At 36.9% G+C, this 14,187-nt stretch overlaps 1 protein-coding gene across 2 annotated transcripts in view; it reads right to left on the reverse strand.

Annotated features, from left to right (window-relative positions):
• Positions 1–14,187, reverse strand: part of LOC137627724 (WD repeat-containing protein 17-like) — a 183,378-nt gene that overhangs the window by 101,970 nt on the left and 67,221 nt on the right. For both annotated transcript variants that reach the window (XM_068358990.1, XM_068358989.1), the window contains 2 exons: positions 2,214–2,453; positions 1,615–1,868 (listed from right to left, as the gene is read on the reverse strand). In XM_068358990.1, the coding sequence (XP_068215091.1) occupies positions 1,615–1,868; positions 2,214–2,453 (494 nt within the window). The remainder of the gene's footprint in view (positions 1–1,614; positions 1,869–2,213; positions 2,454–14,187) is intronic.

Consider the following 14,187-nt stretch of genomic DNA (forward strand, 5'->3'; position numbering starts at 1 on the left):
TTAGATTAGCATAATATCAATTTGTCATTAAAAATCCATCATGATTCAAATTAATCTCACTCTTTCTCACCATCTTCTTTGTCACATCAAAGATTTTAGCGGAAACACAATTATTTGATTCCTTGGCTGCTTATATAACTTTTGATTCAAAACTAGCCTTGTACTTTCTTCTTTTTTGCTGGCAGTTCCATAATTGATGTGGATACAAGTTGATAAGAAATTAAACTGACTTAAGATCTAGAGTTAATAAAAATATTTTGGAAATTGAATGCACAATTTTAGTTTGTAACAGTTTAAAACAATCATAAGACTAAAATTATTCTAATCATCATGCTGTCTGAGAGAGAGAGAGAGAGAGAGAGAGAGAGAGAGAGAGAGAGAGAGAGAGTGTAAAATTATAACCATTTTAAGATTGAATAACTTATAATAATGTTTACTGCAACAGCTTATATACTTTTTATTTTATGTATTGTTCATAAAGAAAATTTTCAAATATACGAAGTGTTTTCTGTACAATACTATATAAGAGTGTAGGAAAAGATAATACAGATACTGTATAGGGTGGTCTAATATTAGTATGGGGAGGTTTAAAAAGATTTAAAATATTCATAAATAATATGACACTCAGGGCATTCCTACTTTGCGGATTTTCACCTATAGTGGGGAGACCCGGAACCAGTTATCAGCAATAGATGAGGGAATCCTGTACACCAGATATGACCTAAATTCATCAAAATTTGCTCCAACTTTCAACCTTGCCTATCTAAAGGTCGTCTTAAAACCGGAAATATACGGTAGTCATTATATGTCAGACACAGCTACAGAAAAAACTAGGGTAACTTTCTCCTACGGGAAAGAGACTCCTGCAGCACAGGCCAACCATTTCTTATCAACTACTCTTAATGGACCCGGTCAGAAGAGTACCCAAAAGACTAAAAGAAGGAACATAGAAAGAAGTAAAAAGGAATTATCCAAAAGCTCCTTCAGCATCATTGAGGTAATATACCCGATCAGGCTTCTTTCCCCTCTTCCTCTGAACTTCAACTATCATTTGAAAAATCACAAATGACATTCATCACAAGGGAAAAACTGAAAATAGTCATGCCTTCTATAAAAGGCAAATGACACATGGGGATTCACAGATTAAATAAACCCACCACAAATCTTACTTTTTAGGGAATCTCTGCATGTCAAGTGAGATTGCCCAAAAACACTGAAAAAAAAATAAAGATGAAGATCCAACAGCAAAGGGGAAAAATGAGCAGCAGTAGCAAAATCACAGGTTTTTTATGGTAGTTGTATTTTCCTTAGCTATACAAATCCAAGCCCTTTAAACAGTAGCATAACTTTAGTGCAAGTGGATAGGTGTTTGTATCATGTAGTAATAAATATCTTTTCACCAAGCAAAGTCAAAAAGAGACTACTGTATTCAGTCATGCAAATAGGTAGCACCCACACTCACCTGTAGAGACCTAATGTAATTACCTTGTTAATAATTCAATGGTTGTTACAGCCTACGCCAAAGCATCTCATACTTTAAAGGAAGAAAGGTTTGTTTTTGCTTTAGAACAAATCAATGTACTTATGCTTTACTGATGAGAGAGAGAGACTTACATGTTCACGTCTGAATATCCACTGCTTTCTTCTCAGATGATAAAGACCAACGCCACCATCTCTGAAAAGGGTGACCACTGACACATTGGGGATCATGATTCCTTTTCTGTCATTGTTTTCATTCATCAGCTTATGTTGGTAGTTACTAGCCTGTGTAGCACACAGGAAATGAAAACCTGTTTCTTTCAAGATGTAATTTTCCAAAGGAGTTGGCTTTGAAACAGTCCAAACACGCAGGATACCCTTTTCAGCATCTGAAAAGGATAGGTAAACTGTGAACTCAGATTTCTTATTGATCTTAATCCTTGAAGTTATATTCAATATGCAGTTTCTTAAAATAATTTCTTAAAATTTGAAGTCAATATGAATAAAATTATAACAGCTAACCTTACAAATTACTTGGCTTCAATTTTAAAAGGAGACAAAAAGTTTTCTTTCACAAAGGATGAGACCCTAACTTTATCTTTATTAGTTTAAACCCAGATCATGAATTAATCACAGGTTAGAATAATAAACTTGTTTTTCTAAGTTCAAATATTTAAGATCTTTAGTCTGACAACCAACACACAAGGCTATTATTGTTGCAGCCTCTTACTTACCCCCGGTAACAAACATTCCAGGTGCATCTGGTAACCACGCTAGAGTGCTGATGCTGGCCGACATATTAATGGAGTATTTTGTAATAATTCTCATGCTATTGACATCTACCAACCATAGTGAACCACCTCTATACGCTACAAGGATATAATCTGGGGAACATGTATCCCACTCTAACGTCACAAGATCATTGCAGTCTTCGCCACCTTCAGGATAAGCAGAATAGCGTAGCTTTCCACCCTCTTAAAGTAAAAATATATGTTAAATTATACTTTACAAGCATGACAGAGCAGGATAGATTTATTGAAGTTTCAACAGTATAAAAAGCTAAATTCCAAACACATAAATATCAATTTTAAAGCAGTCAGAAAAAATTGTAAATTTTTATCTCTTTCTTGAAAAATACTGGTCATATATTACCTATAGAGTATAACAATTTGTAAACCGACAGTATACATATAATAGTGTCTGCATTATAAAAAAAATATCTTCAAAGTAGATCTAAAGGTAGAGTGACCTTACAGACATGTTACCTTTACCATGCAGATACATCATCATAAATCTTAAAAGTAATTTGTAATTTTCCTAACCATATCAACCCAAGTCCTTTAACAGGAGTATGATTTCATTGAAGCCGCAATGGCCCTTAAAATTTAACAAGGTAGTTATAACTACAGATAGGTGATGGACAAGCCCTGCTCTGCCCAATCAGTTTTGACATAGGAAAATACAAATTAATTTTAAAATATGTCACTTGTTCCTACACAAATACAAAACATTTCCCTTTAATAGGAGGCTCATCCTTAGGAGGGGAGAAATCCTTATAAACAATTACTGGGAGGTTCAACTTCCCCGGGATTTGTCAGAGCACCTAAACTTGTATAGACACAAAGTGATGACTCTTACCAACCTCATAATGGTCTGTTCACAATGATGCCACAGGTGTTATGTTAGGCCCATACCATGAATAAATAGTACTCTCACGGGAGAACCTATATCCTGATATGGGATAGGTTGTCCAAACACATTCCGAGCTATTGTAATAAATGGATTTGAATACATTCTATTCACCCTTCCCCATACCTTGGAGGATGGGGAGACCTTTCTTAACAGACCCTACTGAAAAGAATGGTTGCTTGGTTATACATCTGACTTCCATCCAGCTTACATAAGCTATAACTACTGCATGCCCAAAAGAGGGAAAAGGCAGGCTTATGGTATTTTTCCTTTGTTTTATAAAGACAGCTAATTTCTTACCTCCTACGTTATCTGGTATTTTTTGCAAGTTGGCTAGAAGAGGTTCTTTTCACACTTGTTGGAGAATTGTTAATGTTACTAGAGTAAAGGTTTTTGTGGTAGCTCTACCCCTGTCAATTGGTGCCCAATTTCCATAACTTCCATATTACAGCATCTAAAATTTTGAACGCCTTTGGAAAAATGTCTAAATAGGTATCAGAATGTAATCATTTGTTCACAAGTTTACATCTGGCTTTTACAAAAGCCTTAGAACATGTGAGGCCCATTTTTACAATTTACAATGCTGTCCAAAAATCCCTTGATTGAACATGATTTTAGTGTTGCCTTTGACCATGTTAATTATAAGGCCTTTATTTTCAAACTTAAACAGATGGAAGTAGGTGAGTCTTTTCTTAGCATAATCATTGAATTGTTAAGTAATAGATTGCAAAGAGTACTTGTTAATGGACACCATAGATACTATAGGAATGTTATATATGGTGTTCCTTTGGGTATGTTACTGGCTCATTACAGTATTTTTCCTACTAAATACATGTGATATGTAGTTTGGTATAACTAACAAGTTCATTACATATGCAGATGATGCTACTCTTTGCATCAATTCCACCTCTAGAATGTAGACCTTTGGTTGTTGAATCCCTTAATATAGATCTAGTTAAAATTAGTAGACGGTGCAAAAAACTCAAAGTAAGATTGTACGTAGGCCAAGAACAGTGCCTCTTTTAACTACAGGTACTGCATATGAAACTCGTATAAAACTGTGTTTTTTTCTTTACAGTAAATTTACTTTTGAGAAACATATCAGTCTGTTTTTTGCTCAACTGTACAAAAAAAAAAAAATATTGGGAAATTGAGAAAGTATCAAGATTTTTGGTGATCAATCTATCCTGAGGAGACATTTTAATTCTTTCATTCAACAATGTTTTGAGTACTGTTCTGCCTCATCTTCAGCTGCTTACTAATTTATTAGATAAAAACTTGTGTTATATTTAATTTCTTATTCTTGATCTGGATATCAACCTCTAGCACCAGCATTCAGTTAGTTCTTTGTGCATGTTGCATACGATTTTTCATAATTTTGATCATCCTTTGCATTCAGTTCTTTTTAAACTGTATCATCCTCTATGTTGTACTAGGTATGCAGTTAATTCTAACAGTAATAATAATAACAAAAGTAACGACCTCTATCTTGGACGAAATGCATCTCGTCCTGTGGGATAGCTAGGCTGGCTACATAACCTGTTGAGCAGACACTGCAGAACTAAGGGTATACTCACAGGTATTGGGATGTAAAGGATGTCTGGTATTAGCAGGTATGTCTTAAATACTTAAGCCACTGACAGGTTCTTCCCTAGTATTAAGGAGGACCCAATATCCCAACCTTTGTGAGCCCCTGCCCAAGTTGAACATCCAAACCCCTTGCTCGTTGAAGTATAGACACAACTATGGCCCCATGAAGCAAAAAAGAAACAGTGTTCTTAGATGATATGTTTCTTTCTATCCTGCCAGTGCTAAAAAAAGTCTTTGGAGTTGATGAGTGAAGGACCGAGTCCTCTTAAGAGAGCACTGTGGAGCTCAACAGGACAGGGAAGCCTCAAACCTGGTATCATGGGTATTTGGGTCTTCGCCACATACTAAGGAGATCTCAGTTCATCTTTTGTTGTGACTCATGATGTACAAGGTGCCAAAAGTTCGTCAAAGGTAAGGTTAGCCAAAAGACATCTAAAGATAAAGAGCTCTGGCTGATACTCATCTAAAAGGCTTGTATGGGGCAAACATAAGACTTGAGAACATGGGTCATATTCCACTGTGGAGCCTGAGGTTCAGGTGTGGCTACAACTGCTCAAAGCTCCTGATGAACATAGACAACTCTCACAATAAGCAGAGGACTATGTTCCTCAGTCAGAAGACAAAGTTCAAGGCTGAGCGGTAGCCTTTCCCAGCCACAACTGATAGGTATTTCTCTTGGCAAAGAAAAGAATAAAAAATACTGTAAATAATTTGTACTAGAGATGCTATGACTGGGAAAGCTAGGGAAGTACTTCTATGGCACCAACTGCAGAAAACTGTCCACTGCTCTCAGTAGAAAGCTACAACAGAAACCATCATAGGCACCCAAACATCTCCTGAATTGTCTCTAACAAAAACCACTTTGCTCGGAGATGTTGTAAAGTCTCCAACCATAAAATGCAAACAACTTCACAGATTGGTGGTATCTATGAAGGTGTGGATGACAGAAAAGTATTCCAAGAGGTAGTTCTCTCAGAAGCTCAACTAAACGTACAAAAAGATTGGAACCCACTCATTTTGAAGTTATCTAGGAACCACCCGCATCATCCTAGGAGCTAACATAATCAAAACTCTGGAAAATGAGGTTGAACGAGGCAACCATGTGATCACATGAGTGTTGGAATGTGTCATTGAACACTTCCCAGGGGTCTGAAATGGTAAAATAAAACACCTATTCTGTTTAGCCATCTGGTAAACAAGTTATTCACCTGTGATCCACAGAGAGAAAAGGACTTTTCACCTAATGATGATAAAGGGACTTCATCAAACCTACAAGCTACCTTTGGTTACCAAGTATGGCAGGTTGTACATTCCTCCTGCCTGAAATAAATATTGCTCCCAGCTTTACAGCAATGTCCACTGCCCAGATGTACTCCTGCTTTATCAACTCAAAAAGACTACAAAACAATCTAAATATCTCCTTCCAACATAAAAAAGAAAATGTCAATCCCCTAAATCTATCATAACAGCAATACTCAACAAAATGGATAAATCTCCCCCTCGGTTAAACAGGGCAGTTAATATCCCCGTTGCTGCAGATTTCTTATTTTGATAATAAATAACAAAAGCAATAAGAGACTAAACACAAACCATCCCATTCCAATAAAATCATAACCAGATTAGGGTTTAAAATGAGAAATAACACTGATGCCACAAACCCTAGCAAAATATATAAAAACCGCCTAATATTTCTATCCCTGATCATGTAACCCCACTATAATACAATTCTATAGAAGAAATTAAACTAACAAAAGACAAAAATAGTAAAGATATTCAATCGAAAATTAAAGACATATCTCCACTAACTCCTTTAATCCTCATTAACCTTCACTTTATTAAATAACAGTGACCGCTCTTTAAAAGCCTCAATGAAAATCCCACCCTTAAGTCCGCTATACTTAAAAAAAAAACATTAAAAAACTATACTTCTCACAGCTATTTTAAAATTTCCCAACACTGCTCAGAACAAAAATTTATATATTTGGTCCCACAAACCAATATTTTTATCAAACTATTCAAGCGCTGGCTTATACTACTAACATATAGCCTACTAAAATTAATGCATTTAAAGGCAGTCAATGAGGCATTAACACTAAATACTATCAAACTTCTCCTGAACAGCAAGAAAAACAGAGCTAAAGTACTTTCCATGCTGCCTCAAAAGAAAAAAAAAAGTAAAGAGTGTACACTGCCCTAAAAAAGGAAAGTAAAGCCACTGCCAACCCCCTAATCTGACCAAGAAATAACTCCAATAATCAAACAAACTTCTACTAAAAGATTTAATTTGAATGAGCTGCCATATTACCCACTCTCAATGCAAACCATCAAAGGGTAGTAGGTTGTCCATGACACCAGCCACCCAGACAGCACTACATTGGATCCTTCTCTCAGGTTACAGCTCATTTTTGTTTTGCTTACACGTACACTGAATAGTCTGGCCTATTCTTTATATATTCTCTTCTGTCCTCATACCCCTGACAGCACTGAGATTACCAAATAATTCTTCTTTGTTCACGGGGTTAACCACAGCAATGTAATTGTTCAGTGGCTATTTTCCTCTTGGTAAGGGTAGAAGAGACTCTTTAGCTATGGCAAGCAGCTCTTCTAGGAGAAGGACACTCAGAAATCAAACCATTGTTCTCTGGTCTTGGACTGTGCCATATCCTCTGTACCATGGTTTTTCAGTCTTGGGGTAGATTTCTCTTGCTTGAGGGTACACTCGGGCACACTATTCTAACTTATTTCTCTTCTTGTTTTTCTACAGTTTTTATAGTTTATATGTGAAAGACTTATTTTAATGTTGTTACTGTTCTTAGAATATCTTATTTTAATTGTTAATTACTTCTCTTGTAATTTCCTTATTTCCTTTCTTCACAGAGCTATTCTCCCTGTCGGAGCCCTCGGGCTTATAGCATCCTGCTTTTCCAACTAGGGTTGTAGCTTAGAAAGTAATAATAATAATAATTAGTGTCAAATGTTACGACAGTAGTAATGTCACTCATCTGCACTACTAAATGCCTAAAACTTTGTGGGAAAGCTTGTAAGGCTAGGAACACTGCTCAGATGTCCAACAGGTTTGATATGCAGGAGCTTTCCTCAGGAAATCACATCCCTAAAGCTACTTGGTCCTTCTGGTGTGTGTCCCATCCTCTATTGGATGCATCTGAGAATACAAGCACCTTTGGAGGTGGGGAGTTGAATGGAATTCCCCTTATGAGGTTTTTTTATAGTTCAGCCACCAGGAAAGATTATCCTGTGACTTCTGCTCCACTGAAACGACATGGGATGGAATATTGCTGGATGCTGACTAATTACACTTTAGATACTTCTTTAGCAATCGCTGGGTAGATGCCCAAGTTGAAAGATTTTCTTTAACAAGGAAAGATGTCCCAGAGGACAAGCCATAAAAAGGTCAGGAGTTTTTGCTTCAACATGAATACAGTAATGCCTCACAACACAAAATTAATTCGTTCTGGAATGACTTTAGTAAAGTGATTTTTTTCATGTTGTGAGTCACATTTCACATGCAAATTGCCTAATTTGTTCCATTCCCTACAAAACACCACATTAAACTTATAATAAAAGCTACATTATAACCACAATGAAATACTGTACAGACAAATACATTTGAACCATTCAATATACCTAAAATAACTATTAATACCTATAAATTAAGTTATTACAACATAATGTAATATCTGGAAAATAATACAATACATATAGTACAATACTGTACATATACAAAATATACAGTAGGTAGTAGGTTGGCCAGGGCACCAGCCACCTGTTGAGATACTACCGCTAGAGAGTTATGTGCTCCTTTAACTGGCCAGACAGTACTGTATTGGATCCTTCTCTCTGGTTACGGTTCACTTTCCCTTTGCCTGCACATACACTGAATAGTCTGGCCTATTCTTTACAGATTCTCTTCTGTCCTCATACACCTGACAATACTGAGATTACCAAATAATTCTTCTTCACCAAAGGGGTTAACTACTGCACTGTAATTGTTCAGTGGCTACTTTCCTCTTGGTCAGGGTAGAAGAGACTCCTTAGCTATGGTAAGCAGCTCTTCTAGAAGGGCACTCCAAAATCAAACTATTGTTCTCTAGTCTTGGATAGTGCCATAGCCTCTGTACCATGGTCTTCCACCGTCTCTTGGGTTAGAGTTCTCATGCTTGAGGGTACACTCTGGCACACTATTCTATTTAATTTCTCTTCCTGATGTTTTGTTAAAAGTTTTTATAGTTTACATAGGAAATATTTATTTTAAAATTGTCACTGTGCTTAAAATATTTTACTGTGAAAGTATTTTCGTTTGTGTTGTACCAATTTTCCTGGTCTTCGTGGGTGGGCGAATCCACGAATTTAAAAATGCAACGAAAATTTTTATACACTGTCAGAATTTAGTATTGAACTTGGACACATTCAATTTGTATTGGTGACCTACATTTTCTAAACCATTGTGGATTACTAATTATTTTGATTTGTTATTGTGAATATATTTTATTTTGGTGTTCACTATGATAATTATTGCATTGCAAATGAACACTTTATCATAATTGGGGATCAACTAATAATCAAAAAAAGGTAAAAGTTCCGAAACGGAAATCCTCGAATTTAAGAATCCACGAACCATTTTTTTTTTTAATAAAACAACGAAAATTGGTACCCACGAATAAAAATACATTCACAGTATTCTTCTCTCTTTCCTTTCCTCACTGGGCTACTTTCCATGTTGGGACCCCGGGGCTTATAGTATCTTGCTTTTCCAACTAGGGTTGTAGCTTAGCAAGTAATAATAATAATAATAATAATAATAATAATAATACCATATGTACTGTGCTATTATAGTTATCCCTGTTATAGACTACAGCTACATTTTCTATTGTCTAAACCCATTTTCTTCAACTCTTTTTATTGGGTGACTATTTTATTCTCGGCCTGGCTGGCAAATCTTTCTTCTTAAAATGAAACATTTTTTGCAAAGTGAGTCGTAAAAATATTCAGATCTCGTTTTGCACCTTGAAAATTTTGTAAGAAGATTCTTTCGTGGAGAGATATGATTGTAGTTGCACTACCTATCTGAGCCTGCTGAGTCAGAAACTTCATTCCTGCTAAGGCGGTAAAATTTAAGTTTCCCCGTTTACTACAATCCCCATATAGCAACAAAAGGAAGGTGGTTGAATAACCTGAAGCAACTGCTATTTTTTTTTGAGATACTTCAATAAATGTATACCATTTAAGCAGGGCCAAGCAGATACCATAACAAACACTCATGTGAACCCTTGGGGGAGAGATGGACAGTCCCAAACCAAGGACTTTGAACTGGAACGTTAATACCTCATGGATAAAGTGGAAATATCTTTTTTTAGGACTGAAGAATGGATAATTGGAAATACATCCTTCAGGTCCATAAAAAGCATGAAGTCTTCCCCTTTAATGGCAGATTGTACAGTTGTACTTGGCATCTACATAATGAACAGATTGATGAGCAAACTTGTTCAGTGGCGAGAGGTTGTTGTAAGGTCTCTAGACAACTGTAGAACCCCAAAAAATAATTTCAATACTGTACGCTTCATGTGCAATCTTCTCCTCTACTGCTTACACCTCTGACAAAAAGGTCAGAACTTCTGGAGATTTTGGAGGGAACTCTAGAATACCATCAGAGTATAGGTGAGGGGAGGTCTAAAATCTTTGAAGGGTAGGTGGTATCCTTCCCAAAAGACTTCTATAATCCATTGTTTGCTCAATGTCATTGTACATTTACCCAATGGTATGACAGAAATCCCCCACAACCGCAGCAAATGGAGGAGGGGACTGTCAATTTTAGCATCCCCTTCTTCCCTTCTTACCTCTACCATCCCTCCTCTATTGATGAAGCTTGGCACAAAAGGGTGGAGCACTGTCTGTACTTTTCTTAAAGGAAAAAGTAACAGGAGGTCTTGATCAAGCTTTCGAGCTCATTTCAGACAACCCTGAATGGCATGACAGAGACTGAAGGTCTCACTGTAAACACCTTCGAAAGACCTGAACCCTTGAAGGTAACCACATTCACCCCAAATGAAACCAACTTTTCGTACTTCACCAAGGTCTCGAGTTTTACAACTCTTGAGTAATAATGAAGCAGGCAACTAAACTGAACCATTGATTGATCCAGGAAGCCATCTGGAGGATGAACATGAAAGAAGATTCCATGGCAGCAAATTCAATGGCTGAAAAAAGTGCTTTCCAATCTGACTCTCTCCACTGGCAATATTGCAGTCAAAATAAAGACTCCGGGATCGACAGGAAGAGGATACAGGTTTGCTCCCTTTGGTACCCAGAATTTTCTTTGTCAATAGAATGCAGGAGCAGAAACTTACTAGACCAGCTAGACTTCAGTTAATTCTCAGGCTTGGGGGTCTTACCACTCTGTCAATGGCCACATGATGACTCCAGCGATCTTCTGATCCCTTTAAAGCAACAAAACACCCATTAATGATTGTAGATCCCACTGTCACAAAACCAATGGTAGCCCCTTAAGTTCACTTAAGAGTGCAAAAACATTGACAAACACACACTTAGTCTTGGGGTTTCCCACATCTACTGGCACAGGACAGAAGACAGCCGTCATTGGGGTTTTGAAAATCCCAGACAACTCCCTCCCGGTGGAGGTGTCAACAATTACCTCAGACAAGTTCTTTTTCCAAAAGCAAGACAAATCCGGACCAAGAACAGGAAAGGAAGTGTATTCTGAAGATTTGGAAGATTTTAAGAATCATTTTTTTGACTGGCCCTCCCAGCCAGGTATGGGCTCTTCCATAAAAAACCTAAAGAGTTTAAAAAGGCGACCGATTAGCAGGCACGCAGGCATATAATGTACTGTACATACTGGTCTTCAGGTACAGTAATCAAGGACTTTGTTGTCAATCATACATAAGCAATAAAACATCTTTGTGGTTGTAAGAATGCTGAGAGCAGTCTTGTGTGGTCAGATGTTCTCTTTTCTGGTCACAAGTGAACATGGGAAATTCCCAACAAGTGGACTGGCTACCTGGGGAAAGAACGGGTGACAGGTAATGTTGGTCTCTACCGTGAAAGTGCATGGGAACTTCTTGGTAGCCTGGGAGTCAAGAGAAGAATGATCATGAGGTGCCAGATCTAACAGTGACTAATTACAAGACCAATAAGGAGGGGACCGAGGATTGTATTCTTGATGACCATTACAAGATGGAATGTGTTGTTGCTAATAAAAGTATTGAGACCAATTATTGGTTGCAGAGCAGACAGTGTCCTTTATTAAGACCGACGGTGTAGATGTTGCAGCTTGAGACTGAGCACCAATAGCAAGAGTGTAAGGTACCACATACTGAGACACCTTCCTTGTCTGGGTCGGTACTACACCACCTTTTTTTTTGTTCTCTCATGTAAGAGAAGAGAGATCAGTCGAGCATCCAGGAAAATGGCAAAGAAGGGATGAGCCCTTCATCTTGACCAACAGTGCACATGTTCACTTTAGAATGAGATTGTGCACCAGTAAAGTAGGAGCATGAACTCCTTTACAACTTAATGAGACACCTTCCCTGAGTGAGTTTATTTCTCAGTACTACGCCGTCTCTCTTGAACGTAAACTGGGAGAGATTGGTCAGAGTCCTAAGTGACACATGTTGATCGGTCTTCCTGGACTTCAATGATTTTTCCTTATTCATCTTCTTAGAAGTAGCATTTAAGACTAATGAAAGCGAGGCAAAGGAAAAATTAAAAGAGGAGGAGGAATGCACACATTTCTTGCCAGCCTTCTTCCAGGTCAAGGTCTTTGAAACCAACAATGATGCTCCCACAGAGGATCAGATATACACAAGAAGATACCACGCCCTTCGATGCCTCCTCATGTGAAGCGGGAATTGGGAAGACAACACAGAAGTCCTGGCAATGGTAAAAACCTTACGCCAACGGACTACCAACAGTGCCCAAAGAAGAATATTATTCTTAGATTCAGGTTGTCATTGTCATTATACTGCCAAACATCAAGAGAAGATGACTGTGAACAGTCATTGCCCCCCCCCCCCCCCCCCCCCCCCCGGGAACAAGGATGATTAGAATAACAGCAGGTTTACACAAACCTGCCCCACATTTGTGGCTTTACCTGGAAACAACTTTATATCCTTGTATTGTACCTGGATACAACTGCATGGCTGCACACTTATTTATCAATTCTATAAAGAAAAAGCTAATAATTGAAACAGCCAAAATTCTATAAGAAGCAAAAGTACATGTGTACTCCTTGCGGCCAAAGCCAAAAATGAGTGTCTCACTGACTGCATGAAGGGTTGGGCTTCCCTACCACCTGTCAGTAGTTATAGCTACCTCGTTGAATTTTTAATGGCCATTTCAGCTCAGGTGAAGTTATACTCGTATTTAAGGATGATGGTTTGTATTCTAGTTGGAACAGAATGCGCTGAGCAAGTAGTTTCAAAATCCTATAAACCAATCTTAAACTCTAACTTCACAAACACATATTAAAATGCAGTACTGTACTACCTTTTGTGGTATATTTATTTAATGTATTATGAAATTATTTCTAAAATAAAAGTAATTCAAAAGACGTATTGTGCAAAACAGTTCACTCATAAGAAAGCCATAAGATCCAAAATACAAATTTAGTACTGTAATCATAAAAAACTATAAATAAAAAGAAAAAAACAAATACTAAATAGACAGAATTATGAAATTTTGACAGAAACTGCCAGCTAAGCCAGTGCCATCCTGGTTTTTCCATCAGTAATTACTTTCATTCCTTTAAAAAACGTGCTTTCATTGAAGGATTTAATACTGTCTCAATAAACGGTTCAAAAGTACTTAACAGACCGTCGCTTTCATTTTAAGATTGATGCTCTACAAGCAAGAAGCTGATTATTTGTGCTATGTGATCTTATTGCAATGGAAAGCTACACACCGAATAGGTCTTTGTTCACACAGGCAGGGTACAAATGCCAAATTATTGTATACTCAATGGTAAGCCAATTAATTATATAATAAATCAATATGAATATCTATACAAGTTTTTCCCAAAATTATAAAAAACTATCATTAGCTCCAAAAAGCATAAGCTTTCAGTTCCAAATAAATAAAAAATTTTAATTACTTCAAGAGCTCTATGGTAAAACTAATCAAATGGACCAGCATGAAAAAATTAGGACAAAATCTCTAATATAAAAAAATGTCCAGAGGATGGAAAAATAAAAAAATCCATACTAAAGAGTCTATGAGAAAAACAAATAAAAGGAATTTGCTAATTATTAAATTAGGCATTACAGCACTACTTTCTATAAACTACAATAATGATTAAAAGATGAATGCTTAAATGATAAAGCAACTTAAAATTTTCATAAATAATTTTCATTCCCTGCTCAGCATCTATTCAGTGTAACAATAAAGATATTTAGT

The sequence above is a fragment of the Palaemon carinicauda genome, chromosome 35, assembly GCF_036898095.1.
Source record: "Palaemon carinicauda isolate YSFRI2023 chromosome 35, ASM3689809v2, whole genome shotgun sequence".
In the NCBI taxonomy this organism is placed as follows: domain Eukaryota; kingdom Metazoa; phylum Arthropoda; class Malacostraca; order Decapoda; family Palaemonidae; genus Palaemon; species Palaemon carinicauda.